The 26,894-nt window shown below is 42.8% G+C and overlaps 1 protein-coding gene across 3 annotated transcripts in view; it reads left to right on the top strand.

The window, feature by feature from the left end:
• The window catches only part of RARG (retinoic acid receptor gamma), a 161,338-nt gene that overhangs the window by 42,792 nt on the left and 91,652 nt on the right, over nt 1–26,894 (top strand). For 2 of the 3 annotated variants that reach the window (XM_081936369.1, XM_081936371.1), the window contains exon 2: nt 14,743–15,083. In XM_081936369.1, the coding sequence (XP_081792495.1) occupies nt 14,909–15,083 (175 nt within the window). In that variant the 5' untranslated portion in view covers nt 14,743–14,908. Of the gene's footprint in view, nt 1–7,387; nt 7,610–14,742; nt 15,084–26,894 lie in introns of those variants that run through there. The other variant, XM_081936370.1, reaches the window with a different exon arrangement.

A 26,894-nucleotide genomic window follows, 5' to 3' on the forward strand; every position in this document is an offset into this window, starting at 1 on the left:
AGAGATGGTATGTAAACTCCAGATGCCTTTGAACCTATTTTCTTTGTGTATGGATCAGACTTCATTCTTCTTAATTGCTTTCTATCAATTTTTCCCCCTTTGTATATTGCATTATTGAAGGGAGAGTGATTTTTGGCATGGAAACCGTTAATGGCTAGTGCTGCCCGCCTCAGGAATGTGGCCTTGCTAGTGGTGAAGGGGCAACCTTTTGGGGGCTTGTTTTGTTTTTGTGGCTCAAGCTTGTAGGCCTAGTTCCATTTGGGGTAAGTTGGAGAGTTAGTTCCTGTGTTTTATTTTCTGTGGGCACTAAACTAGACATACCTATAGTAAGTTATCTCCAGGATTCACTTGTGAGCTGATAGCTTCAAAACAAGATGACTGTCTACATGCAAATGACTCTCTGTGTGTGTTTGTGTGTGTGTGTTTTATTATTTCAATAACCCATTTCATAGCAAAATGCTAGGACTAGTTTGCAAATATACACAGGATAATATAGACTTCTCAACCTGCTGTCCTCCAGATGTGTTAGTTTACCAACTCCTAAATTTTCCTACACACCATAACCATGCAAAATGGGAAGTCTGTGTGTTACAATTCAGCATCTGGAGACCTGATTACAAATCTGCACCCATGGTCAATATTTATATATCACTGTCCTGGGAGAGAAGCTCATTTAGCATAAACAGTGCTCACCATGTTCATAAGGAGAAGTTTCCCATCCACTAACAAAAATTCCCACAAATAAAAATGTTCTATTTTCGTTTGTTGAGGAGCCCTATTTCTAGTTTTGACCTTTTATCTATCATAGGAACAAAAACAACATAATGTTTTAGGATAGGGTGTTCAAGAGGATCAGTGATAATAATATACACACATACAAATTACTGCAATAGTAAATTGTGATGTTTTTGATGAGAGGCCACCACTAGTCTTTCCATAACCCTAGCTTTTTAGTGCAAGATAATATTAATAATAATCTATTTCACAGCATTTTTGTGCAGATAACAGGATAAAGAGTGTGAAATATTGTTTTAAGTCCTTGTGTACTGAAAATAGCTTATGAATAGGTGTCAGCTTATTAGGAGCCTTGGTGGTGCAGTGATTAGAATGGAGTATTGCAGGCAAACTCACTGCTTACTGCCAGGAGTTCAATCCTGACAGGTTCAAGGTTGACTCAGCCTTTCATCCTTCTGAAGTTGGTAAAATGAGGACTTAGATTGTTGGGGGCAACAACCTGACACTGTAAATTGCTCATTTAGTGCCGTAAAGCATTATGGGGCGGTCTAAGTGCTATTGCTTTTGCTATTTTCTTTTTGCAGATCCACCTAATATGCTGTTATTTGGACCACAGGAAAAAATCTTCAATACTAATAAAATAAAAGTTTCCATCTGTATATTACAAGTCACATTTGGGAAATTTTCATTCTTCTTTCCCCAAACATTTAAAGATTATTTACAATTGATTCCAAGATTGCACAGGGGGAGGAGAAGACAGGGATTTTCCATCTTCTGAAATTGTGAAAATAGTTTCAGGTGTTGTTACATATATCCTTGGCAAAACCACCTCTTGTAGACAATAGAAAGGCTGTTTTGAAGGCCTGCATTCTTTTATTTTGGCTGAGTGTATTACAATGAAGCTAGTATTGTGCTTAATTGACCATGGTTTATTTCTTTATACGATTTGTGAATGCAACAGTGGCTTATTTTTTGAAGCTACTTTGCTTATGATATCGTCCTGTAAAAAGGAATTGAAAAGAACTATTAAAAATAATCTCTCAGTGTTGCGTTTAACCCTAATAACAAAACACTGTCCATAATCTCATATTTCCTTCCTTTTCTTCACCCTTTACAGGAAGAAATGAGAAACTTTCCCCCTTTTAAAAAATATTTTTATCAAAGGTTTTCACAGAAGTAATGATGAAATGATATAAGGAAAAAAGAAAAGACGAGAAAACCATGAAAAATAGGACAAATATGTATAAAAAGAAAATATGTGATTTCTGATCTTCTTTATAGCAGTTACAAACTTATTTCTCCTCCTTTCCTCCCCTTAAAATTACATCATAATTCCATTCTCTGCATATTCAACCTTTTTTAATCAGCAGATCCATAAATCACCAGTGCATTTTTCCATTTTCAGCAAAAAGCGCACAAGAGATTTCCAGTCTTTAATAAAAGTGAGAAACTAACTTTTCCAAATGCTACAAATGATAGCGTTAACAATAGCTTGTAACTGGCTTACCTTTCTGCCTTTCTGTAGTTAGAGGAAATGGCCAGTTGTTGTGACCTCTCATTTTCACTTATTCTTTGAGCAGCCCATTGTACTCCTAGCTGGAATTAAACAAAGGGGAAACAATATTTGTGTATTTATTTGTCAATTTGTCCCCTTCCCCCCAACACAAAGACATTCATGTTAAAATATTAGATCTGTCACACATTATGAGTACCATTTGGACTCTGAACTGTATTAGGAGTCAATGCAGTAAGAGTCCATTTGCATAGTAGTCAGGATCTTGAAATTATTATGATAATTGTTATGTAGTATAGGGGATTCAGGAGGGACCCTGTGGCTCAGTGGCTAAGATGCTGAGCTTGTCGATCAGAAAGGTCAGCGGTTCAAATCCCTAGCGCCGTGTAACGGAGTGCGCTCCTGTTACTTGTCCCAGCTTCTGCCAACCTAGCAGTTCGAAAGCATGTAAAATTGCAAGTAGAAAAATGGGAACCACCTTTAGTGGGAAGGTAACAGCGTTCCGTGCACATTTGGCGTTTAGTCATGCCGGCCACATGACCATGGAGACATCTTCGGACAGTGCTTGCTCTTCGGCTTTGAAACGGAAATGACCACCGCCCCCTAGAGTCGGGAATGACTAGCAGATATGTGCGAGGGGAACCTTTACCTTTACCTATAGAGGACTTAGAATTCTAAGGTTTTGAGCAGGAAAAGCTACATACAGTATTGGTCTGATGATCAAGGCAGGAATATTTTTAGTTCCAGTCCTATGTAATTGATGTTTATTATAGGAATTAAGATGAAAAAAGAATTGCAAAACAAGTGACAAACAGCAACTGCAGTTCAGATAGCTTTGTTCAATAGCTGATCTTTCATTATAAATAATGTGGCAGCCAGGATAACTTCTTATTGCAGAGTCAGAAAAATAATGCTCCTAGGCATGACCTCTTTACAACCTGATGACCCAGAAATTATAGTAAAAGAATTTCTGTTGTCCCAATATTATGATTTGAGGAACATGGCTCAGCTTTTCTGGTTGGCAATATACCATGGCTGAGTTCTTAAATGGAAACTAACATATGTTTCTAGGGGACAGCCTGGAATCTTTTTAAAAATAAATTCTCTTAGCATCCAATTTTTAACAAGAAAGAGAGGCTTTGGAGAAGCAAATGGTTACTTTTCCCCTTGAAAGACTTTTGCAAGATCTGTGTTTACAAAAAGGCAGAATGTTAATTATTTTTATTAGTTTTGGAGTGAGAAATGAAATTTAAAAAGGACACAGAGAACTCATCCCATTATGGGCATTGAAGTCTATGGAAAATACAAACCAGGGCAGTTTAGCGCCAGAGGATTTCAGTGCCTTGGCCATGAGTAGTGGCTGCCTTGATAACATTTCTTATAAATGCCTTTTACTGTAACCAATGCCTACTATATGCCAACTCAATCTTTTACACATTCCTGGCATTGTGTTATTTCCTTCTTCTCTAGACTATTCCATTTCTTTTTAAGATATGTATAAGAGAGAGGGGGGGAGGGAGAGAGGGATAAAGCACACTTTTCCCATGGTTGGAACACTTTGAAAGCCATCAGAGCTAGTTCCGCAGCTTCTGTCCCAATTTAGATCCAATCTCCCACCTCTATTTCTTTGCTCACTTCTTGATACAACTTATTTTTTCCTCACCTCTCAGATTCTGACCGAGAGACACTATTGACAGCAAAGGAAAGTTTAGGAGCTTTTTATTTTTTTAAATGGAAGTTAGGAATGTTATGTGCTCAGTGTTCCCTTACTAGTTGTGGCTGCCAGAATGCTTTGGAGAAGAGATCAAATTGTAGTTAGGGGTTGTTGTTTTTACAACTAGAGAAGGTCTCATTTATGCATGTAAGAGCCTCACTTTCTTGAAGCTGTAATACAGACATGCAACAACTAAAAATTACGAGCAACCAAATTAAATGCTTGTATGTGAATTATTATTCTAAGGTGTTCTGGTTAGCCAATCTGATGTGGTAATGTGATAGATATTATTAGGAGCAGCCGCAGTATATGGAGAATGGAGAGGAGAGTCGCCACATGCATATCAATTCAATAAATAAATTTGGGATAACAATTTGGGTGTGGAGCACAAGGTTGAAAGTTATCTCCATTGCTAATCCCTATTATGCCTTTGTTGCCAGATCCTGAGGTCATATGAGATCTTTCAAAGGCAATAGATGATAAAGCCTAAGAGATATAATATACCTTCAGACTGCCCTTGAACTGTGTTGGAGTAAGGAGAAAACCTATGTTAACAAATAAGAGTGACTTAAACCTGTTTCACACACATAGTACGAGATGAAGGCAATAACAAATGCGGAAAAAAGGTGCTGCAAATGGGATCCAGAGTGTCAAGTCAAAGTGTTTTCTGCTAGGACAGGACATGAAGTCCAAAACCTGCTGGATAGAAATGATGGCACTATATTCTGGCACATCTGAAATGGCACAGTTTGAGGAAGCCACTTTTATACTATTAATTGTCAAAAGAAAATTGAGAGACTAGCATGTCTGGAGAAGGCTGATTCAAGATACTGCAGGTTTTTTTAACATATTAAATATATTCATGTGTAGTTAACCTCCTCTGCTTACTAGGATTAGAAACTCTGTGTTTAAAGTATGTATTAGCATTTTCTAAAGTCAACTTGACATATCACCAGAAAAACTGTGGAGCTGTCAAGTCAGGTTTCATGGAACCTCCCCCCCCCCCCCCCCAATATATTCTACTTAGTTAATTAGGACAAGAGATTATCTACGTTTTGGCTCATTTGGGACTATTGATACTTGAAGCATGTAGTATCATGGAAATTTACATTCGTGATGGCGCTGAGAACCTGTACTACAGATTGTTAACCAACTCTCTTTCTTGCTACATCTTCTTCAGAAATTGTGAATTCGACCAAGAAAATGTGCTTTAAACTAGTGTAGGTTTGTAAAGTAGCTCTTCAGCCACACGATATTTGCAACTTCTTGGAGACTCAAATCACGTGCATCGGAGAATGAAACTGGGTTATTTTCCCTCCAGGAAGATTTTATCCAAAACAGTTTGAAAGCACTTTGGAGATCTTGTTGGAAGACAGGTTATGGCAAGCAGCCTCTGGGAACTTTGGCAGTCAGAGATCATGGACAATGCACAGACATGTTAATTTTGGTCGCGAAGGAGAGGTGTCTATAAAACCGATTCTCAGGGATCCATTTAGGACAAGAGTTTTTGCTATACAGAATGTAACAGAATTCATTCCTCTCCCTTAGCCTGATAGTCTTTTCAGCTGTACTGGCTAGAAATAATGGGAGGAGTAACTCAACACATCTTGAGGAAAGCTTCCACAGCTTGGGGAAAGTGGTATTAGCAGAAGGCATAAATCAGGCGGATGCAGGCACTTATGATAAGAAAATATGAACTTCCATCTCTTAAATTGCCATGGAAGAGAGCTTCAAGAAGCATAAAGATTGCCATGAATCTTGAATATTTTTCTTTGATTTCCTCCCCTTGAATTATAGCTTCTAAGAACCATTCTTTTAGTTTAGACATTCCTAAAACCATTGCTGGCTTCTTTCATGCTCATAACGTGGGATTCGTTGCTGGTATTGCCTTCATCTTCTACCTAACTAACCAGGTTGATCTTGTAAAAAAAAATCCTTTTCAAGTTTTCTGATAGTGTAAATGTCACAATAAGCATTTCTTTTTATATTTAAAAAAAAAACCTCTCTCCAGCTCCTTCTCTTGGCTTTTCTCCTCACAACCTCAGCTGCTTTTTTACCCCAGCAGAAAAGCTAGGTATCCAGTTTGGGGTTTTTTTGTTTGTTTGTTTCCACACTTTTTCTCTTCCTGTTAAGATGCGGTTGATTATTTGAATTTTCCCCGCAGAAAGTGTATGTTGGGAAACCATGAAGGAAATGGATATTTGGGTCATATGAAATAGGAAGAAAGGGGCTGGGAAGGGCGGGAGGATGAGGGGAGGAATTGGTATTTTACCAAAAAAATAAAGGCTATTAGTTGTGTTAGTGCAGGATGTCATTTGGAGGTTATTGTGAAACGAATGCCAGAGTTCAGGCTGCTGCCTTGCTTAGGCTGAACCTGGCCTCTGATTTGTCAGAAACTGGTCTGTCTCCTTGTGTGAGTGTGAGACTGTGCCACGGAGAACACAGCAACACAAAAAGCCTTTGAGATGGCTCCACGCGGCTCTGAGCTATTATATCAGCTGTTCCCTATGTATTTTTAATATATTCTTTAATCTTTTAAACAGAACTGATTTCTTAGAAACGTGCCCCCCTGTCTACTGAGATACGTGCTTCTTTGTCTATAAGGACTAGGAAGAATTCAGGAACCCGGAGAATATATGGATTTCAGCGCCTCCGGGTGGGATCTATTCCCCACCCCCCAAAAAAGAAGGAACCCCCTTAGCGTGACCGCTGGGTGACCCTCACATTCCCATCCACGGCTGGGACAGTTAAAAAGGCTGGGCTCCCGCTAACGGCAAGGGAGTCCAATGCACGCCTGGAATTAAGCTGAACTCCGTACGGAGATCTAAGACAAGCGAAGAGAAGCCTCGCCTTGGTTTTTCTTGACGTTGCTGCCATTGGGAAACATGCCCTTCCGTCACCCCCTTTTCACTCCGCCGCCCCCAATTTCCCGCTGCGCCAGGAGGCAACTGCGCCCCAAGCTTGCTGGCAGGAGCTCGCGTTGTTTTCTTTCAGTGGGTTTCTTTTCCCGGTTTCCGTGCGCTTGGACACCTCAGCCTGACGGCGCGTTTATTTTTGGAACGCGAGCTTCCAGAGAGAGAGAGGCCCTCACATATGGAAAAGTTTACGGAAATGAAGCCTTTAAGTTAGCTTGCTCGCTTGAAATCTCGTGGCTTTTAGCTGCTCAGGGCACTTGGCAGGACCCACGGCAGCGGGGACGGGGAAGGGTGGGGGTTTGGAGAGGCGGGCGGTGCGGAGTCTCAACCCGAGCCTTTGCAAGTTTTTAAAGGGGCCGAGCGCAAAGCGGTGCCCCTCCGCCCTCCCCGTCCCCGATTTGGCCAGGGCAGCGGAAGGGCTCGAGCCAGAAATGAGCCAGAGAGAGCGATTGGCGAGAGGCGGGGTCTTGGCTGGATGACAGAATGATAGGACGCTGCCTGCGAGGAAAGCCCACACGGCACCGAAGTTACACGGCGGCAGAGTATTTCTGTCCACCCACCGACCCACCCCGCTCCACTGCAATATAGGAGAGAAAGATGATTGAGGCAACGTATATATGAGCTGCATATAGGCCCCCCTCAAATTGGCCCCATTCTTGGGTGGAACGCCATCCATTTGGGAGAAGAAAGACCGACCCGGGGCACAAAGGCTCGGAGCAGAGGGGAGAGGAGGTGGGCGCGCGTCTCTGTGTGTGCTGTGCGCGTGCAACCCAATTCAGAGGCCGGGAGTATAAGAAAAGGGAGGGGAAGGGGGGGAAGGTGAAGAGTGAGTGATGGGCTGGGGGTGGTGGTGGCGGTGGCAGGGGGTAGGTCGGGAAAGCAGCGCCGTCTCGGAGTCGGCAGGAAAAGGCGCTGCCTGGGCTGTTGTAAATTAGGCCTGTGGTGTTGGGTTCCATGTGGAAGATGTGAGCTCACATTCTACCCCTAGGGTGGGTACAGCCCCAGCCAAGGGCTGGCAGCAAGAACATAAGCTTCATTTATCTGGGAACCTGAAATGACTCTTGATTTAAATCATATGGTAAAAAGCACCCAAGGAAGAAGAAAGAACAACATCAGCAAAAAAGAAACAAAAAACCCAACCCTCCCCTATTTTTGGAAATGGTTCAAGAGTGGAACACACACACACACACACACACACACACACACACACACACACACACACGAGAGAGAGAGAGAGAGAGAGAGAGAGAGAGAGAGAGAGAGAGAGAGAGAGAGAGAGAGAGAGAGAGAGCACTTAAAGGGCCAGTCTCTCTGCTTTCTGCTGCAGAATGTGGCAGCAAACAGACCCCAGCGGTTCAATTCCACATCTTTTCAATTCCACATCACCAACAATTGCATCTGTGGATTGGGGCTAAATCTGAGAATGTGTCTGGCTCAGAATGTATGAAAAGAGACATGTCAAAAAGAGACATTTTGTCATCTTGGGAAGAAGGGCTTTTAAAACAAAGAACTCATATTGCCAGTATATACATCTGTCTATTTTGGTGGGGTAGTATTAAACCAAAGAAACAACTGAAATGTGCCTATGCCGATCTCCATTTGAAGGAGAGGTTTGTTTTTTTATTAGTTTGCACCTCGAGGAGTGGGTGATAGGGGATAATCTGATTCTTTTTCTGGAGGAAAAATCTTAAAATTGACTTTTATTTTATTTTTTAAAAATACTATATGCCTATTTGCTCCCTTGATGCCAAAGGCACCGCGTTCAATCTCTGCAGGATAATTTTTGCATGCTCTTTTTCTAGCAGGCAATTCTGATCCTGAAAAACAGGAAGCAGTGGGTGCCCTCGCTCCTGTGCTGAGTGCTTTTGCCTTATCACAGAATAATCCTAACCAATTTCACAAACGTTTTGGATTTGGGACTATATTCCAAAAACCAGGCCGAGGGGTGGGGGCAAGATGGACAAGCTTCGGCACCAACAATTCTTATTTTGGAAATTAATTGCAATTTATGTGTGTCTAGCTTCTTTCCCTTTTTAAAAACTCTTTAAAACAAAAAGCAAAAAACCCAGGTCTTTTGCCTATGGCTTTAAGAGCATTAAATCAATAAAACTTTGGTTGGAGTGGGGATAAGTAGCATCAAGAGTTTATTCTGCCAAAATTCATTGTGTGTCACACTGCTGGTTACAAATAAGTAGCAAGAGAGACATCTCCCCCCCCCCCCCCATACCTCTTGGTAATATTAGGATGAGCTACCAGAAATCAGGGTATTTTAAATACATATTCCTAGAGCCTTTTTATATATACCTATCAAGTGTGGGACGCGGTGGCTCAGTGGCTAAGATGCTGAGCTTGTTGAAAGGTCAGCAGTTCAGCAGTTTGAATCCTTAGCGCCATGTTAACAGAGTGAGTGGTATCGATCTGGGAGGAGTTTGACTTGGTTGCCATCTAGGATTTGGACAGATTGCGTGGACGACTGTGACCCACCACATGTTTATTGGACCCGTGCCCCTCCTGGCTTGTACTGGCATCCTGGGAGGTTACACGAGACTGGCTCCTGGGCCTAGTGAATGCTTCGCTGAGTGAGGGGTCTCTCCCGGCCGCCTTGAAAGAGGCGGTGGTGAGACCCTTGCTCAAGAAGCCTTCCCTGGACCCTTTGGAGCTGGCCAATTATCGTCCTGTCTCCAACCTTCCCTTTTTGGCGAAGGTTGTAGAGAGTGTGGTGGCCTACCAGTTTCCACGACATCTGGAGGAAAATGATTATCTAGACCCGCGCCAGTCCGGCTTCCGCCCCGGTCACAGCACGGAGACGGCCTTGGTCGCGTTGGTGGATGATCTCTGGAGGGCCAGAGATAGAGGTTGTTCCTCTATCCTGGTCCTATTAGACCTCTCGGCGGCTTTTGATACCATCGACCATGGTATCTTGCTGCGCCGGCTGGAGGGGTTGGGGGTCCGGGGCACCGTTTTGCGGTGGTTCGGCTCCTACCTTTCTGACCGGACGCAGCGTGTGTTGGCAGGAGAAGAGAGGTCGACCCTACGCCCCCTTACTTGTGGGGTGCCACAGGGGTCGGTCCCCTCGCCACTCCTCTTCAACACATATATGAAGCCGCTGGGTGAGATCATCCGTGGTTTCGGGGTGGGATACCATCTGTACGCTGATGATACTCAGCTGTACTTTTCCACCCCGAACCACCCCAACGAGGCCATCGAAGTGATGTCCCGGTGTGTGGAAGCCGTACGGATCTGGATGGATGACAACCGACTCAAGCTCAACCCCTCCAAGACGGAGTGGCTGTGGGTACCAGCTCCCCGGTTCAGCCAATTAATTCCATCATTGGCCATTGGGGGCATTCAACTTGCCCCCGTGGAGCGGGCGCGCAATTTGGGCGTCCTCCTGGATGCCCGGCTGTCCATGGATGACCATGTGACAGCCATGGCAAGGGGGGCGTTCCACCAGGTTCGCCTGGTGCGCCAATTGCGCCCCCTACTGGACCGGGACGCTTTACGCACAGTCACTCATGCGCTGGTGACGTCCCGCTTGGACTACTGTAACGGTCTCTACATGGGGCTTCCCTTGAAATGCACCCGGAGGCTACAGTTGGTCCAGAACGCAGCCGCGCAGGTAATTATGGGGAGTACTAGGTACTCCCATGTGACACCGTTCCTGCGCGAGCTGCACTGGCTTCCTGTGGTCTATCGGGTGCGTTTCAAGGTTTTGATAATAATCTTTAAAGCGCTCCATGGCTCAGGACCTAGTTACTTGCGGGATCGTATTCTGCCCCATACATCCCTGCGACCAATCCGCTCGCACAGAGAGGGCCTCCTCCAGGTGCCGTCCACTAGACAGTGTCGGGGGGCGGCGCCTAGGAGTAGAGCCTTCTCTGTGGCGGGCCCAGCCCTGTGGAATGACCTCCCTCCGGATATTAGGAATACCTCTGACCTCCGCTCCTTTCGTATTAAGCTTAAGACCCACCTATTCCAAGCAGCTGGCCTGGCTCAACTTTGATCTAACCATATCGCTCCTGATGGGTTTTTACTGGGTATTTTAATTATATTTACTTATCTAGGGTTTTTTAAATACTGTATTTTAATTGTTTTATTTATCAGCCGACCTCCTCCTTGTGTATGTCTCGGTATATGTCTCTGCTATATGTTTGTTTTGTCCACATATTTATTTCATATGTTTCATTGTACGCCGCCCCGAGTCCTTCGGGAGAGGGTGCGGCTAAGAAATAAATATTTATTATTATTATTTATTATTATTATTGAGTGCCAGTTACTTGTCCCAGCTTCTGCCAACCTAGCAGTTCGAAAGAACGTAAAAATGCAAGTAGAAAAATTAATTTTTAATTTAAATTAATGATTAAATTAATTTAATCATGCCGGTCACATGACCACGAAGACGTCTTCGGACAGCACTGGCTCTTCGGCTTTGAAACAGAGATGAGCACTGCCCTCTAGAGTCTGGAACGACTAGCACATCTGTGCGAGGGGAACCTTTACCTTTATCAAGAATCAATGTGGTGATTTCTTGCCGTAACATTTGTAACTTTGCCTAAGAAAGGCTTGGCATAACCAACCTGCTTGCCAAAAACTTCCTTAGTCTGGCCTCTGTGCAGTTCATGTCTGTGAAGATCACCATTTTACTCACTGAAACACACGTTAAGTCCTGGCCTCTCTCCAAATGTGAACTATGTCCCTCCGTGATAGAATAAAATCCATTCCTGCTACAAGCTTTTCTAGTTTTCTAGGCACATATTGCCTATTCCTTTCTTTTGCCTTGGTAGACACTCTTCTAATTGATTTGTTCTTAAAATCTCTTAGGAAGATTTTGAAACCTTCAGAATCCCTGGGGTTATTCATGTCTAAAGGAGAAAGAACCCCCCCCCCCCCCCCCATTTTCACATCAAAAGCATTGGATTCTGCTTAAAAATTCAGTCAGATACAGGGATATGCATATTGCAGTATTATTCAGCCCCCAAAAGGGGGGGGGGGGAATGCTTTAAGCAGAACACACCTGCTTAGCAGAACTATATATATAGGTAGTCCTTGACTTAAAACAGTTCCTTTAGTGACTGTTCAAAGTCACTTATGGCTGTTTTTCACACGACTGTTGTAGCATCCCCACAGCCACAGGATCAGAATTCAGAGGCTTGGCAACTGACTCATATTTATGACGGTTGCAGTGTCCTAGGGGCATGTGATCACCTTTTGTGACCTTCTGAAAAGCAAAGTCAACGGGGAAGCCAGATTCACTTAACAACCAGGTAATTAACTTATCTACTACGGTGTTTCACTTAACAACTCTGACAAGAAAGGTTTTAAAATGGAGCAAAACTTATTTAACTGATGTCTCTCTTAGCAGCAGGAATTTTGGGCTCAATTGTGGTCGTAAGTTAAGGACTATCTGCAAAGTGAAAACGCTCTTAGCAGGATAGTCAATTTAATTTGCCTTCCTGTGTGTCTTTTGATGCACTTTGGCAGATGGACTCAAAAGTATTTTAAGTGGGGTATGTGAGAAAATCACTATAAAATAGGTAATAGTGTCATTGTTTTTCATTATTTAAAACATCTTCATATTACAGTAGGCAGATAGAGGAGATCAGGAGCGTTTAAGCCAGGGGTGTCCAAACTTGGGAACTTTAAGACTTGTGGACTTCAACTCCCAGAACTCCCAGGTGGAATTCTGGGAGTTGAGGTCCACAAGTCTTAAAGTTCCCAAGTTTGGACACCCCTGGTTTAAGCAATAGCCTGCTCAGATACACCCCCCCCCCACCCCACCATCTTCCTAATCCTGCTGCTTACACCAATTTCTGTGCCTCTCTGAAATTCTCAGGATATTCCCATCATCTTTCCACTATTCTCAAGAGTGTCCAGGCCACCTCTGATCTCCACTGGAACTTCTAACCTTTTTGCCAAACCACTTTTCATCACAAACAAACAAACAAACAAACCAGTTCCTGCAAATTTAAATAAACTGGCAAGATAACACCTCTGGGAAAATCTCAGTAAAGATCCTCAGAAGGGAGGATCACATGAGTATCCATGAGTTAGATTCTCTAAACCAGGGATGGGGGAATAATAGCCTCTTTATGACTTGTGGTCTTCAACTCCCAGAATTCCTGAGCCATCCAGCCCTCAGGCTCAGGAATTCTGGGAATTCATGTGTCATAAAGGGGCCATCATCCATGTGTGCTCTAAAAGATGGTCTGTTCAGTTTCAATAACAAGGGCCAGGTTTTGCCTCCATCATTACAGAATATACAAAGTATAGTGTTGCCTTTGGTGTCTACAGAGATCCTCAATCATCCAGGTCATGATTGTCCCAAAGGTGCTTTCCCAAAGGGCAACTGGACTTTCTTGCTTTTTTTTTCTTTGAAAACATTATAAATCCTTCCATTCCCCATCAGTCAGTTAGAACTGAAGAAGTTTCTTGGATGAGAAGTGTAATGTTTTCAAAGAAAAAAAACTAAGAAAGTCCAAGTTGCCTTTTGGAAAATCACCTTTGGAAGATTCGCTTTTGTATAGTAGAATGTCTGGAGATAACTTTGATTGAGGTGTATTCTCTATGATAGACCCATAGTTTTCATATACAAAGTTCAAGAGTCTTATCTTCGAGCTAGAAAAGTTTCTGTATGAAAATCTGCAGAGCTTTTTCAAAATAGACCAGCCTTTTGCAACCTGGTTCCCTTCAAATGGGTTAATTACAACAATTATCATCCTCAACCAGTATGGCTAATATCTTGGGGAGTTACAGCCTCCCCAAGATACACGGAGATGGGAAGACTGGGTAGACAGTATTTAGAAATATTGATTTCCTGAGGGAGCGGAGCTGGTGGAAGAGAGACCTTATTTTCCATCAATAGGTTTGTTGGACGCATTCTGCTTTTTGTTTTGTTTTGTTCCCACCCAGTGGGTGGCCCTAAGAAGTGTGTTTTCTTCTTTTGACTAATTTCTCCTTGCTCTGTGAAGCCCTACAGTGAACTGCAGTGGGAGCCAGACATTGTCACCTTTCTCTCCTCATTTCTTATATTTCCACAATAAAACTTTTTTTTTTCCTGTCCCTGTTTCTTCTCTCCCCCCTGCTTTCTAGCAGTTAAGAATGAGATGTAGACACCAGAGGTGGGTTGCTCCCGGTTCGGCCTGGTTAGGCCGAACCATTAGTGGCAGTGGTGGGAGGCTCTCAGAAGCGTTGCGTGTGTGTGAGCATGAGTGAACCGGTAGTAAACCGGTTAGCAAACCATCACTGGTAGGCACTGTTTGATCAGTGGTGGGATTCAATTTTTTTTACTAGCAGTTCTGTGGCCGTGGTTTGGTGGGCGCGGCAGGGAAAAGGTACTGCAAAATCCCCATTCCTTCCCCACCCCGCTAACCTGCTTTCCAGCTCTGTTCTCCTGTTCAGGGCAACAAGAGAAGATCAACTGGGAGGCAGTGGGGGCGGGGCCAGCCTATTTGCCGGTTCTCCGAACTGCTCAAAATTTCCGCTACCGGCTCTCCAGAACCTGTCAGAACTGGATGAATACCACCTTTGTGTCTGATACATATTCATTCATTTATTACATTTGTGTGCCCCCTAAGATTCTGGGTGGCTCACAAGTAAAAAAGAAAAAGAAAATACAATAAAAACTACGAATAAAAGAGGAACGGCAATGGCAAAAAGGCTAAAACCCAGACGGGTTGGGGTGGGAGTGGGGATGAGTTCTTTCCCTACCTCATGGTTGGTTGGCTTGTTTGTTTTTTTGCAAGTGTATCCCAGCTTCCATCTCTTCCTGGTGACCATCCTGGATGGCAATGGAGAAACAAGAGTGCTGGGAGTGGGCTGTTTTCTCTACAGTTGAATACCACTAATGTCAATTCATTCCCTTGCAGGACTGCATCCGAAGGAGAGAGGGGAGGAATGGCCGCCTGCCTTTGAACGGCATACTTGCAGAAGCCACAATCATGGGACTATCTGCCTGGAGCACTGTCAGCACCAACCAGCTTTCTTAAGAGGAGTTTTTCATTTTCTCACGCATCGACTTTCTTATTCTCAGTCATGGCTGTAAACAAGGAGAGAGGCTGCTCGGGTGGGACTCCTCTGGCTCATGTAAATGGCTTCCCCCCTGCTGTATACCCCTTCCCTTTCCCTAACCCACATTTCGAGGTGCTAACCAATGGAGGCTACTTCCGGAGCTACCCTACAGACCTGCCGAAGGAGATGGCATCACTGTGTAAGTCCCTTGAAAGGAAAGGGTGACGGGGGAAAATTGGCACGGGGCTGGGGGAAGTTGGGATGTTGGTTCCACACTCTAAAAACCAGAGATGGGTTGCTGCTGGTTCGGCCCTGGAGCAAATTGGTAGTGGCGGCAGCGGGAGGCTCCGCCCACCCACCCAGATGTTTTTGTGCATGCACAGAAGCATCACGAGCGTGCACGCAAGCACGAGCAAACCGGTAACGCCGTGATTTGCAACCCACCTCTGCTCAAGACCATCGGGACTCAAAACCTTGTCTAGCATTGGGGGTAAATTTGGTTTGAGTGCTGTCCAAGTGGGGCATAATGCAATGGGAGAGATATTGTTGGGTACGGATTTATTTCTGCTTTTAAGTTGTTTCTCTCCACAACACCAGTCATAGCAAACAACTAAGCTTTAAACTGCATAGGCCAGGGGTGTCCAAACTTGGGAACTTTAAGACTTGTGGACTTCAACTCCCAGAATTCCCCAGCGAGCATAGCTGGCTGGGGAATTCTGGGAGTTGAAGTCCACAAGTCTTAAAGTTCCCAAGTTTGGACACCCCTGGCATAGGCTAAAAGTTTGTGAGTAGCAGTAGGCTGGTTTAAACACCGTAATGAATTAATTCCTTGGATATCTCCTGGTACCCCGGCACTTATTTTGGATTACAACGCTGATCATCTATAGCCAGCACATTTCATTTTGCTGGGGTGATGGGAATTGTAATTCAATGCATTTGTAGATCATAAAGATAGGGGCGATAGCTGTAAATCAATATTTCGAGCCAGGAACTTGGTTCAGCCCACTCACTTTCTCAAGTTGTTTCTCATGTGGTGACATTTTAATTAGTGCCTGCACTGTATCAGGTGCCATTACATCTTTCACCTTTGTCTTGTTTAGAAGGTTTGGATTCAGTTCTTCAGAATCTAAAAGAGTGAATCCTACAAGTATAGGAAAATCACTGAACTGATTTGGGGGAGATTTCCTCAGGAAGTGCGACTATTAGAAATAACATGATGCAATACCAGGAACTCCTTATTCTGGAAAATCTTTAGTTAAACGAAGGAAGACGATAACCCTGAGATTTGAATATATTAGCTTTCAGATTTTAGGTCTTGTCTGAACAGCAAGAGTTCACAAAATCTGATTGCAAGCCGATGGCATTCTATTCCACACATTGCTATACACTCTGAATGATCTCCAAATTTCTCAATAATCAACCTGTTGCCAAAGCAGTTAGGGAGTCGACTAGAAATACAAATTCAGTTGATTCAGTTCAATCGCCCTATAGCTATGTATACTTTGGGCATTGTGTGGCAACAACGCTGACTTAGAATTGTAGAAGCTCATATATCTTGGGATCCTGTATTGTTCATGAACATATTGCTTGATGCTCACGAGGTGTGTTCAAGTAAACAAGCCTGAAAAGGAAGTGAAAAGGACCTTCCAGCCGCTTCTTTGTTTCTAGGATGCTTCCGAGTCCCACATACAGGTAGTCCTCAACCTACGACCACAATTGAGCCCAATATTTATGTTGTTAAGTGAGACATTTGTTAAGTGAGTTTGCTCCGTTTTACAACTTTCCTCGCCACATTTGTTATGTGAATCAATGCGGTTCTTAAATTAGTAACACTAATTTAAGTGTTGTTAAGTGAATCGGGCTTCCCCATTGACTTTGCTTGTCAGAAGGTTGCAAAAGAGGATCACATGACTCTGGGCCACTGCAACCGTCGTAAATGTGAGTCAGTTGTCAAGCATCCTAGTATAAATCACATGACCATGGGGATGCTGCAATGATTATAAGTGTGAAAAATGGTCGTAAGTCACTGTTTTCAGTGCCATTGTAACTTTGAATGGTCACTAAATGAACTGTTGTAAGTCAAGGACTACCTGTAGTGTTCATGGGGACTCTTAAAGAGCAAATGTGGTGGTGGAAGCTTAGCATTTTGTACAGAAGTATGCCTGTCTCCTCAGAAAAAGTAAAAGGGAGCTATGGATAGTATGAAAACTGGAAGACTGGAGAGAATCATTTGTAAAACACGGACGCTTTCACCGTCACTGTGAATAAGCCAGGTTCACGACAACATGCTCCCAAAATTCCACATATACCCATCAGCTTCCAAAGTTTGTCTGGATTCAGAAATGTTTCGGTCCCAAATTTGCTTTTTGGCAGCTAAATGAAGCCAAATCCCACTCTGTTCTTGGAAACTGCTTGGGTACAAACCATAGATCTGATCTGGAATCTGGGCACCAGATGCCTTTTGAAGACAAAGCCACCGAACGCTGGACTTTTATCTCAGAACATTTCATGGACCATTTTAAAAAGAATTATTGCTACATGTGGCATCATTCACAGGGCTCCTTGATTATGTTAAAAATAAGAGGGAAAGAGGTTTATTTATCAAGATGCTGCCAAATGTATATATGGGTATAGAAAAGAATTCCATTCTATGGATATTTTAGAGGAAATGAATTATGGGTGGACTGAATTGGCTTATTCAGTAATTATTAGCTTATTAGCTTACACAATACCCTTGACTTGGAAGTAGGCGTTTGAAGAAGCTCTTTGTGTAAAGACTCACACAAGGTGGTGTAGAAATATACCTAGCCTTTATCACTCTTCGGGGATTGCATCATCTTTGGGAATTGCTCGCTTCTGATTTTCCTGAGGGGGCTACAAGAGAAAGTTGTTGTGTGGAAGCGCCTTTCATTGTGTGTGCATTAGTTGATTGTGCTTTGCTTGTGCCGTGACACCCTTGACTCGGGATACAAAGAAATTGTGCGCAGTGCTTGCCGGGTGTGAGTTTCACTGGCTCCTCCTGGCTATCGTACTGCGTTCTCCATGCTTTGGGGCATGTCCTGACTTCTCTGCCCTCCTTATCCACTCCAAGATATGCCAGGCTCTGTGCCAGACCTCTGGGCTCTGCTTAGTTGCATACTTCCCATCTGCCAATGCAGCAATGGGAACCCTTTGTGCTTTCTCTCGTTCAGGTTTCAACACGCCAAAGCAGCGTCCCCACGCTGAAGGGCTGTCAGTCATCCATGCCTCCAGTTCACTGCATATCTATGAACTTTGTAGTTGTGAGCCTGGGGCTCTCCTGAATGGGGTTCCCGAGAAAGTAGGCCCCCTTCCCTTTCTCTTGGAGTCCGCTGCACCATTTTGGGGAGGGAGGGGGGAATCCATTCATGAAATGGTAAAGTGTTGATCTGTATTTCTTTCCCAGCAATGCTTCTGCCTTGGTTAAGCTGGAATCTTCATTGCATAGTGGGCTCTGCCAACTGCAGCCCATTCTGCTGCCCCTACATTCCTATCTCCAGATTCTCCAGGTGTATCTAGCAGCTTATTCCACCAGGGGGCATCATCTGAGATCACGTGGCTTGAGCCAGACTCTTGATTTCTGCTTGGTTTAGTCAAATTGTTCTTAGAAGGTTCTTTCTGCAATAAGCTGTTTCCAGCATGGCATATATGGACCATTTTGCACAAATGGGCTTTGCTCTCAAGTCTGCTAGTTGGCATATATAGGTTTGGTAGAATGCATTTATCATTGCTAGTCCAAAGTTTATTATCTTCTGCTAATATCTCAATTTTCACACGGTTTCCTGGCTCTATCTCAAATATACTTTCATAATGCTGTCATAGCAATAGGAATAAGACTTATGTACCACTTCAAAGGGCTTTTACAGCCCTCTCCAAGAGTTTACAGAATCAGCCTATTGGCCCCAACAATCTGCATCCTCATTTTACCCACCTCGGAAAGATGGAAGTGTGATTCAACCTTGAGCCAGTGAGATTTGAACTGCCGAACTGCAGCTAGCAGTCAGCTGAAGTAGCCTGCAATACTGCACTCTAACCACTGCGCCACCTCTGCTCAATTCAGTTACTTCCTGTTCTGTATTTTTTTTTACATCAAATGGATTCCGAAATAAGCACCACTTTATTTTTCAAAATGGAATGCTTTAAAATCATTGTATAAAATTGGACACTGCAAGTATTCCTTGACTTACGACCATAATGGAAGCTGTCAATCACGGACGTGAGTTGTAAAAGTTATAAAACAAGTCAGGCATGTGATCCTTTTTTGTGTGGCAGTTGTTAAGCAATCACCGTGGTCATTAAGCAAACCAATAGTATGCTATAGGCGTGATTTTGCTGTAAATGCTGGGTTTTGGCAAAACCATCGAAAAAGGTAGTTATGTGTTTTCAGGATGCTGCAAACAGCTGTCCATCATATGGCCAAGTGCCGGAGGTTTGGTCATGTGACCCACAGGGAAGCAGGGGGCTGACGACCAGAACTTCAAATCCCAATTGTAAATAAACCCAAATCATTTACAATTGAGATTCTAAGTTCTGATAGTCTGTTATAACTTTGAAAGGTCACTAAATAATTCTAAGACTACTTGTGGTTTTCCAGGTGTTTCCTAAAAGAAAGGCCTAGAGAGATTGATTTAGTAGGCTCTTAAATGGAGAGAATTCTATAGCAACAGCACCACAACACTAAGATTCAGAACATTTTCCGACTGTAGAAAGAGCTGCCCCACAAATCAGCAGGACTTGCTATACTAATGTAAGAAAGCAGGAGAGATCGTCTTTAATTAGGTAGAGCATTTTAGGCTTTGAGAAACTGATTATTACTGTTGTGGATATTTTGACAGTTCAAAATCTACTTTGCCTCCCGTGCTAATCAAACCTCCAAAACTTTATAAGAAAATCCCCAGGAAAAGTACGAATATGCATCTTTTATAAGCCGCAGTGCAAGTTTTCAGTGCACGGATGAAAAACAATAGCTTATCATTTAGGAGTGCTAAGCCACAAAAATGTCTGTTGAAGCTGGTAAAATGTAGTCCTTGCCAGCTGTAAATACAAAAAAAAAAATCAGAAAATACTACCATCATCTTTTGTTTCAAGGAACTATGATTTAGTGTGGTAAAATTTAAACTTTGAGACACAGAAATCAGTAGTTTTTCAATTTTTCCCCTTCTGGGTTTAGCTTCTGCCTTTTATTCTGCATCTGTTCCATAATAACAATAGACTTACATACCACTTCACAATGCTTTATAGCCCTCTCTAAGTGGTTTCTAAAGTCAGCATATTGTTCTTCAACAATCTGAATGACCATTTTACTGGCCTCGGAAAGATGGAAGGCTGAGTCAACTTTGAGCCAGTCAGGATCGAACTCCTGACAGTGGGCAGAGTTAGTTTGCAATACTGCAAAGCAATAGCACTTAAACTTATATACTACTTCATAATTTTTTAGAGCCCTCTCTAAATGGTTTACAGAGTCAGCATGTTGCCCCCAATAATCTAAGTCCTCATTTTACCAACCTTGGAAGGATGGAAGGCTGAGTCAGCCTTGAGCTGGTCAGGATCGAACTCCTGGCTGTGGGTAAAGATAGCTTGAAATATTGCCTCCTAACCACTGCGCCACCACGACTAGTGCTGTCCTGGCATTAATTCCGATCTGAGGAGAATGATCAACTGAGCAAAGTGTGTCCATTCGGGACAATCTTATTTTGGAAGAGAGAGCAGAATGTACAAAGATGGCACATTATGCTTTCCAAGGAGCAGGGACACTGTAATCTTAATATCACTGCTGTGAGACAAACAAAAATGAAGGTGCCAGTAGAATAAAGGTAAGAAAAAGTAGCTTGGGGGAGCCTTCTACAAAATTTCTCGATAATCTGCAGTAGAGTTTCAAGGGCTACCTTTTTCAAACAGTTTTAACAACTGCAAGAAGAGTTGCAGTTTTTTTAAAAAAGCAAACTCTGACATAGTTAAAGTTTTGCTAATTGCTCATGTAATTTAGTTCTACGGTTCTCACCTGTAAAATATTAGTATCATTAGAGGTAGACTTTGATCAAGTCTTTACTAGCCAGTTTTGGAATGTTGCTTTAGGATTCCTGAGCTGAGAAAAGCTTATAGTGATGGTGATTTTGTTTCACAGTGCCTTCATTGATTGGATACCAGTTTACAAAGACCTCAGGCTCAGTGAGGGCTTCTCACATGCCACGAATATTCCTCAAAATGACTTTCAGCAAATTGCTGGGTAACAGAATGAATGAAATGTCCATATTTACAAATTAGAAGGAGTAGAAGCAACAAGGAGAACTTTTATATATCACAAGAGGATATATGTATTTTACACACTAATGCACACGCATCTACACGCACACGTGCATTTGTCCCTGAAGAGGCAAAAAGCTGGGTGTCCATGACTGCATTTTTGTTCCCTTGCACATGACTGAGCAGGAGTTAGAAGTGTAGTTGGGAGTCTGAACACACATCTCTAGCTCTCCCTCCTGTCTCTGTGGGTGTATAGTTAAATAATGCCTTTGTTTGCAAACAAGTCAGAGTAGTGTTATGAAGATAAATGAGCCTTTAAGAGAAGCTGTTATCGCAAAAGATAAAAGAAGTGGGTGATGTTGGCAATTGGCAAATGTATTACAAGCATGCTAGAACAGGGCAAAACATTTAGAGATCATTGTCCATTAAAGCAGCGAAGCTCATGTGTCGTCTATCTAATGCGTTAATAGATAGTGGACAAAAAGAAAGGTTTTTAAATTCCCAGCTAAACAATCAAGAAGTTTCGTTCCGATGAGAAAAGATTTTATTTCAACTTAGCATATCTACTTTGGCAAAAGAGTATCAACATGTTGGTGAAAGCGGACTTAGACGGCTCTCTAACAGATTCTATATATAAGTGTTATTGTTGTCTGCAATGTTTGGTGCCTATCTGGATGGCACCTATCATTATAGCAGTTCTCCCTCTAGTGGGCGTTAATGGAACAACCGGCATTGCATATGCATGTATGTTGTATATGCAACCAAACTGCCAACCTCGGAACTCAGACCAACAGTCCAATTACCAACCCGAGCTACTTACATTCAAATACCTTTTGTGTGCATGTATCATCTGCAGATCTGTGCCTAAAGCTTCTAGGTTAAAACAAATAAACAGGCTGTAACGAAGGCTGCTGATAGATTTTGTCATTTATGTATGCCTAGCATGTATGAGTAAAAGGTTTTTTCCCCTGTAGTCTTGAATAGTTATTGTGAAAAGTTCACTGCTTTCTTTGCACTGGTGTAAGTATGTATTTGCTGCAACTTTCCCAAAAGTGTTTCTCTGATTAGCTCCTTCCTGCCCTTTGAATGGTTTTTATTCAGGGTGCTTTCTCCTGCTCTCATCTTATAGCCTTGCCCGGTTACAACTGAGAATTCAAAGCCAATTAACACAGCTAGCTAACCTACGAGTGTCTTAGGTTTGCCATTGTGGCCTTAGATGCCTCTTATTATTGGGATCTTTGCCTTTCCAATGTCTCTTTTCTGGTCTTCATTTGATCTTTCTTGCAGTCCACTTTGGTCTCTTTGATATTTGCTTACTAGTGCTTCTTCTTCACTGTCCTTCAGACATTTTTCCAATATCCATTTTTGTCTTTCAACCATCTGGTGTGTTTGCAACATTCCACCCCCATCTATTTTAAGTCAAATCTGTCAATGTTGCTACATGGAGGTAAGGGGATGATTCATTTTCATCATTTTTCTGGTCTTCCTGCCCAGGGCTTTTAATTCTGCTTGAGTCCAATTCACTGTACCAGCTGTCTGTCTAATGACTGGAATTGCCTAGGTATTTTCTGCCTTGATGGTATTTCTTCCACTGAGTTTGGACTTTTAAGATTTTCTTCACTTTGATGATGCATTCACTTCTGATCTTCTTGACTTCAATGGGGCTTGATATTGTCAGCTTGAAGGGTTTGTAGCTATCATCTTCATCCAAACTTCTAATGTTATTTCCCTGGGGCATCTCGATTCCTTCAGTTTTTGCTGTTTTTCCCCTAATGATGGTGAGGATGGTACATTTGTCCAGGCTAAACTCCATTGCTATTTCTTGGTTGCATATTCAGAAGTGTTGAGCAGCTACTCTGTTTCAGATGATGTAGTTTCCTATGGTTTCAGATCATCCATGTAAGGGAGGTGGAATAGCCTGGCAGATGTTTTTGATGTTTGATAGCCATGGCCTGACTTGTTCAGTATTGTTGATAGAGGAATCCATGACAAACAGTAGTGACGATAGTGAGTGTCCTTGAAAGATTTCTCTTTTAATATTAACTTTTTCCAAGTCAATTGCCACTAACCAGCAACCGTGTCTTCTATTGTGCCATTGAACTTTGCACAAAGCTTCTGATGTTTTGAGTGATTCCTGTTATTTCTAGGCACTTGATTAACCAATCATGTGGCAGGGAATCAGATGTGTTTTTGTAATCAAGCCAAGTTACATTGAAGTTGGTCTTCCTTTCATTGCAGTTTTCTAAAATCATCTGGTCTATTAGGAACTACTATTATGTATATAATGCGGCTTCATATCCTAATATTAAATGTAAAATAATATTACTATTAATAATATTACCCATGTTGTTGTTGTCATTATTGGTAGTCCTTAACTTATGACCCTTTTTTGCCACAGTTATTAAATGACTCACTGCCGTTGTTAAGTGAATCGTGTGGTTGTTCAGCAAATTTGGCTTTCTCCATTGACTTTGCTTGTTAGAAGCCAGCTGGGAAGGTCACAAATGGTCCCAGGATAGTGCAATTGTCATAAAAAATGCCCCTTGCCAAGCTCCTGATTTTTGACCACGTGAGCATGGATATGCTGCCACGGTTATAAGCATGAAAACTGATCATGACTTACTTTTTTCGGTGCCGTTGTCACTTCAAACAGTCACTGAACAAACAAATGGTTGTAAGTCGAGGACTGCAGTAGCAGCTCCATGTGTTGTGGAACAAGACCCTCTTTCTGTGCAAGGCCCTGTCGCTGGTGGTAGTCGGGAGGTGGCAAAGGAGGAAGTTGTAGCTTTGCCATTGTGAGTTGCAATGCAACGCAGGTGACAAAAACCACTTTGTAGTTAGCACTTTGATTGGCAGCACCAGGTGTAGATGGGCCAAATATTCTGCCCAGTTTCTTACAACTTCTCCCACCCTCCTATCTCCCAGATATGCTTAATTACAGCTGCCATCCCATTCTGTATTGCTAAGAGTGATGGGGATTGTAAATACAGAAAGAGCCAATTGATACAGGAGGTGGACTTCAATAAGATGGAGCTGAGAAGGACTCCCCTCCTCCCCGGTGATTATTTATTTATTTATTTTTGTCACACATGTATAAGATAACATATATAAGTATAAACATGATTTTGAACACGTGAAATGGATATGAATAAAAGGAACATTAGGGCAGGGACAGTAGGCATGTTGGTGCGCTTATGCACGTCCCTTAAAGACCTCTTAGGAATCGGGTGAGGTCAACAATAGACAGTAGACAGTCCAAAGTTAAAGTTTTTGGGGTTTGGTGAAGAAACCACAGAGTCAGCTAGGGCATTTCAGGCGTTGACCACTCTGTTGCTGAAGTCGTATTTTCTGCAATCGAGTTTGGAGCAGTTTACCTTAAGTTTGTATCTATTGTGTGCTCGTGTATTGTTGTGGTTGAAGCTGAAGTATTCACTGACAGGTAAGATATTGTAGCAGATAATTTTATGTACTACGCTTAGGTCGGATCGAAGACAGCAAAGTTCTAAGTTGTCAAAGCCCAACATTTCATGTCTGGTGTCATAAGGTATACTGTTGCGAGCAGAGGAGTGGAGGACTCTTCTCGTAAAATATCTCTGGACTAGCTCAATTGTATTAATGCCGATATGCAGTGCGGGTTCCAGACAGATGAGCTGTATTCGAGAATTGGTCTAGCAAATGTTTTGTATGCTCTGGTTAGCAGTACAATATTACCAGAGAAGAAGCTACGCAAGATTAGGTTAACAACTCTTAATGCCTTTTTGGCAATGTTATTACAGTGGGCTCTGGCCCATAGATCATTAGATATGAGTACTCCAAGGTCCTTGAAAGAGTGAGGGTCGTCTAGGTTCCCTTTTGTTGTTGGGGCTCATTCCAAGAATAAGTGTGCTTGGCGGTAAAGGAAGTACTTCTGAGCAAGTCCAAAGTGCACATCTTCGGAATAGGGGCAACAGCTTTTGTAAACGCAGTAACCCTCTTCCCATTTCTAAAGCAGCAAAAGCCGTTTTGCGGCGGCTGCTCCCCTGCTGAACTGCAAGCGTTGAGGCCTGCTTTGGCCTGCAGTGTTGAAATGAATTGGGACTCCCTCTTGGCCAGCTGAATGAGCTGGCAGGGCAGCTGGAAATAATTATTTCATCTAAAAGGAGAAAACAGGACTCAGGCAGAAAAAAAAGTGGAGCTGGCACTTCCTTTCCCTCTCTCTTTCTCCTCATTCCCTCCCGCTTTTATTCCAACATCTCAGTTTCCTTGGTCATTGGAAAGTTTCCAGTGGAAGACGGCCTAAAGTCTGGGGAGTGCTAATTTTTCCCTCCCTCCCATGCTGTAGCCAGAAGGAGCTCCAGATCCCTGAAAATAAAATTAAAAAAAACCTTGGGGGATACAGAGGTGAAAGGAGGGGGGGGGTACTCCATTTCTTTCCTAAATACTTAAATTTTACTTCTGCCGAACTCTGTTCCCTCTGCCCGCTAGATCACATTCCTATCACATCGCAAAAATTAAAATCTTCAAGCTGTAGTTTCCAACTCACCAATTCTTAGAAGAACGAGTACATCGGTTTTAACCCACTTTAAGGTTAGGATATAGTTTTCCTGCAGCAATGGGGAAATCTTTGTGAGTAGAGCTATATACTGCATGTAACTTTAGATTTACATTTGCCCTTCCGTGACAAAACATATATAATAGTGAGAAGGAACAGATGCTTCACACTTTCCCCTCGAAGTACTGCTCTGATAACAGCACCCAGAGCTGGGATTTGCAAGATCAACATAGCTCTAGAACTTGGACTTCTAGGTGGCCAAGGATCAACCATGGACCTTATTGGGGGATGGTTCAAGAACCTCAGTAAATTCAGCAATTACACAGAGAAGTTGAGACTAGATTTTCCTCCATTTTTCTTTGTGGGAGATATATAGATTAGAATGGCTTTCTTTGCTTTGCAAACTATGAAACCCCTTTTAAGGGGGGGGATATAGTTTTTATGTGTTGCCTGTTTCATAATGAAGAGCAACTCTGCAGCCAGATCCACACTTCCACCTTGTTTCATGCGTCACCTCCTATTTCTACTTATTTCATGTGTCACCTTCACGCGCCACCTACTATTTCTACACGATCTCAACTCCCAGCAGCTAACACAACTTCCACCCATGTTTTCTGGCAGTGGGTCAAAAGAGTATTTTTCTCTCTTGTGCCGGTTCAAGCCATGCGGTTTGGTTTGCATGCTATTTTTCAATTTCTTTAAGCAATATCCCACCTCATCCCACCTCATCCCACCACACTTGGCTACTGCAGCCTCTCCAGGTGCTGGGTCTCTTCTCTCCACGAGCTTTTTATTTTTACAAATTCAGCTGGACCTTCTAGGTTTTTGTTTCCTTTCCTTTCCCCCCTTTTCCTTTCCTTTTCTCCCCTTTCCTTTCCTTTCTTTTCCTCTCCTCTCCTTTTCTCCTCTTTCCTTTCCTCTCCTCTCCTTTTTCCCCCTTTCCTTTCCTCTCTTTTCCTTTTCTCCCCTCTCCTCTCCTCTCCTTTCCTGTTCTCCCCTTTCCTTTCATCCCTTCTTTTCCTTCCCTTCCCTTTCCTCCTCTCCCTCCCTCCCTCTTTTTCTTTTCTTTTCTTTTCTTTTCTTTTCTTTTCTTGAAGCTTATTGGTGGAACAGTGGCCAATCATGGATACTTCTCCCTCACCTGACTTTTCTGACAAGTGGAAATTGAAAAAAAAATTCTGCCACTTTCCCCTTGTAGCCCATGTTTCAGAAAAAAAA

Source organism: Natrix helvetica, assembly GCF_964273705.1.
Source record: "Natrix helvetica genome assembly, chromosome: 1".
Taxonomy (NCBI): Eukaryota; Metazoa; Chordata; class Lepidosauria; order Squamata; family Natricidae; genus Natrix; species Natrix helvetica.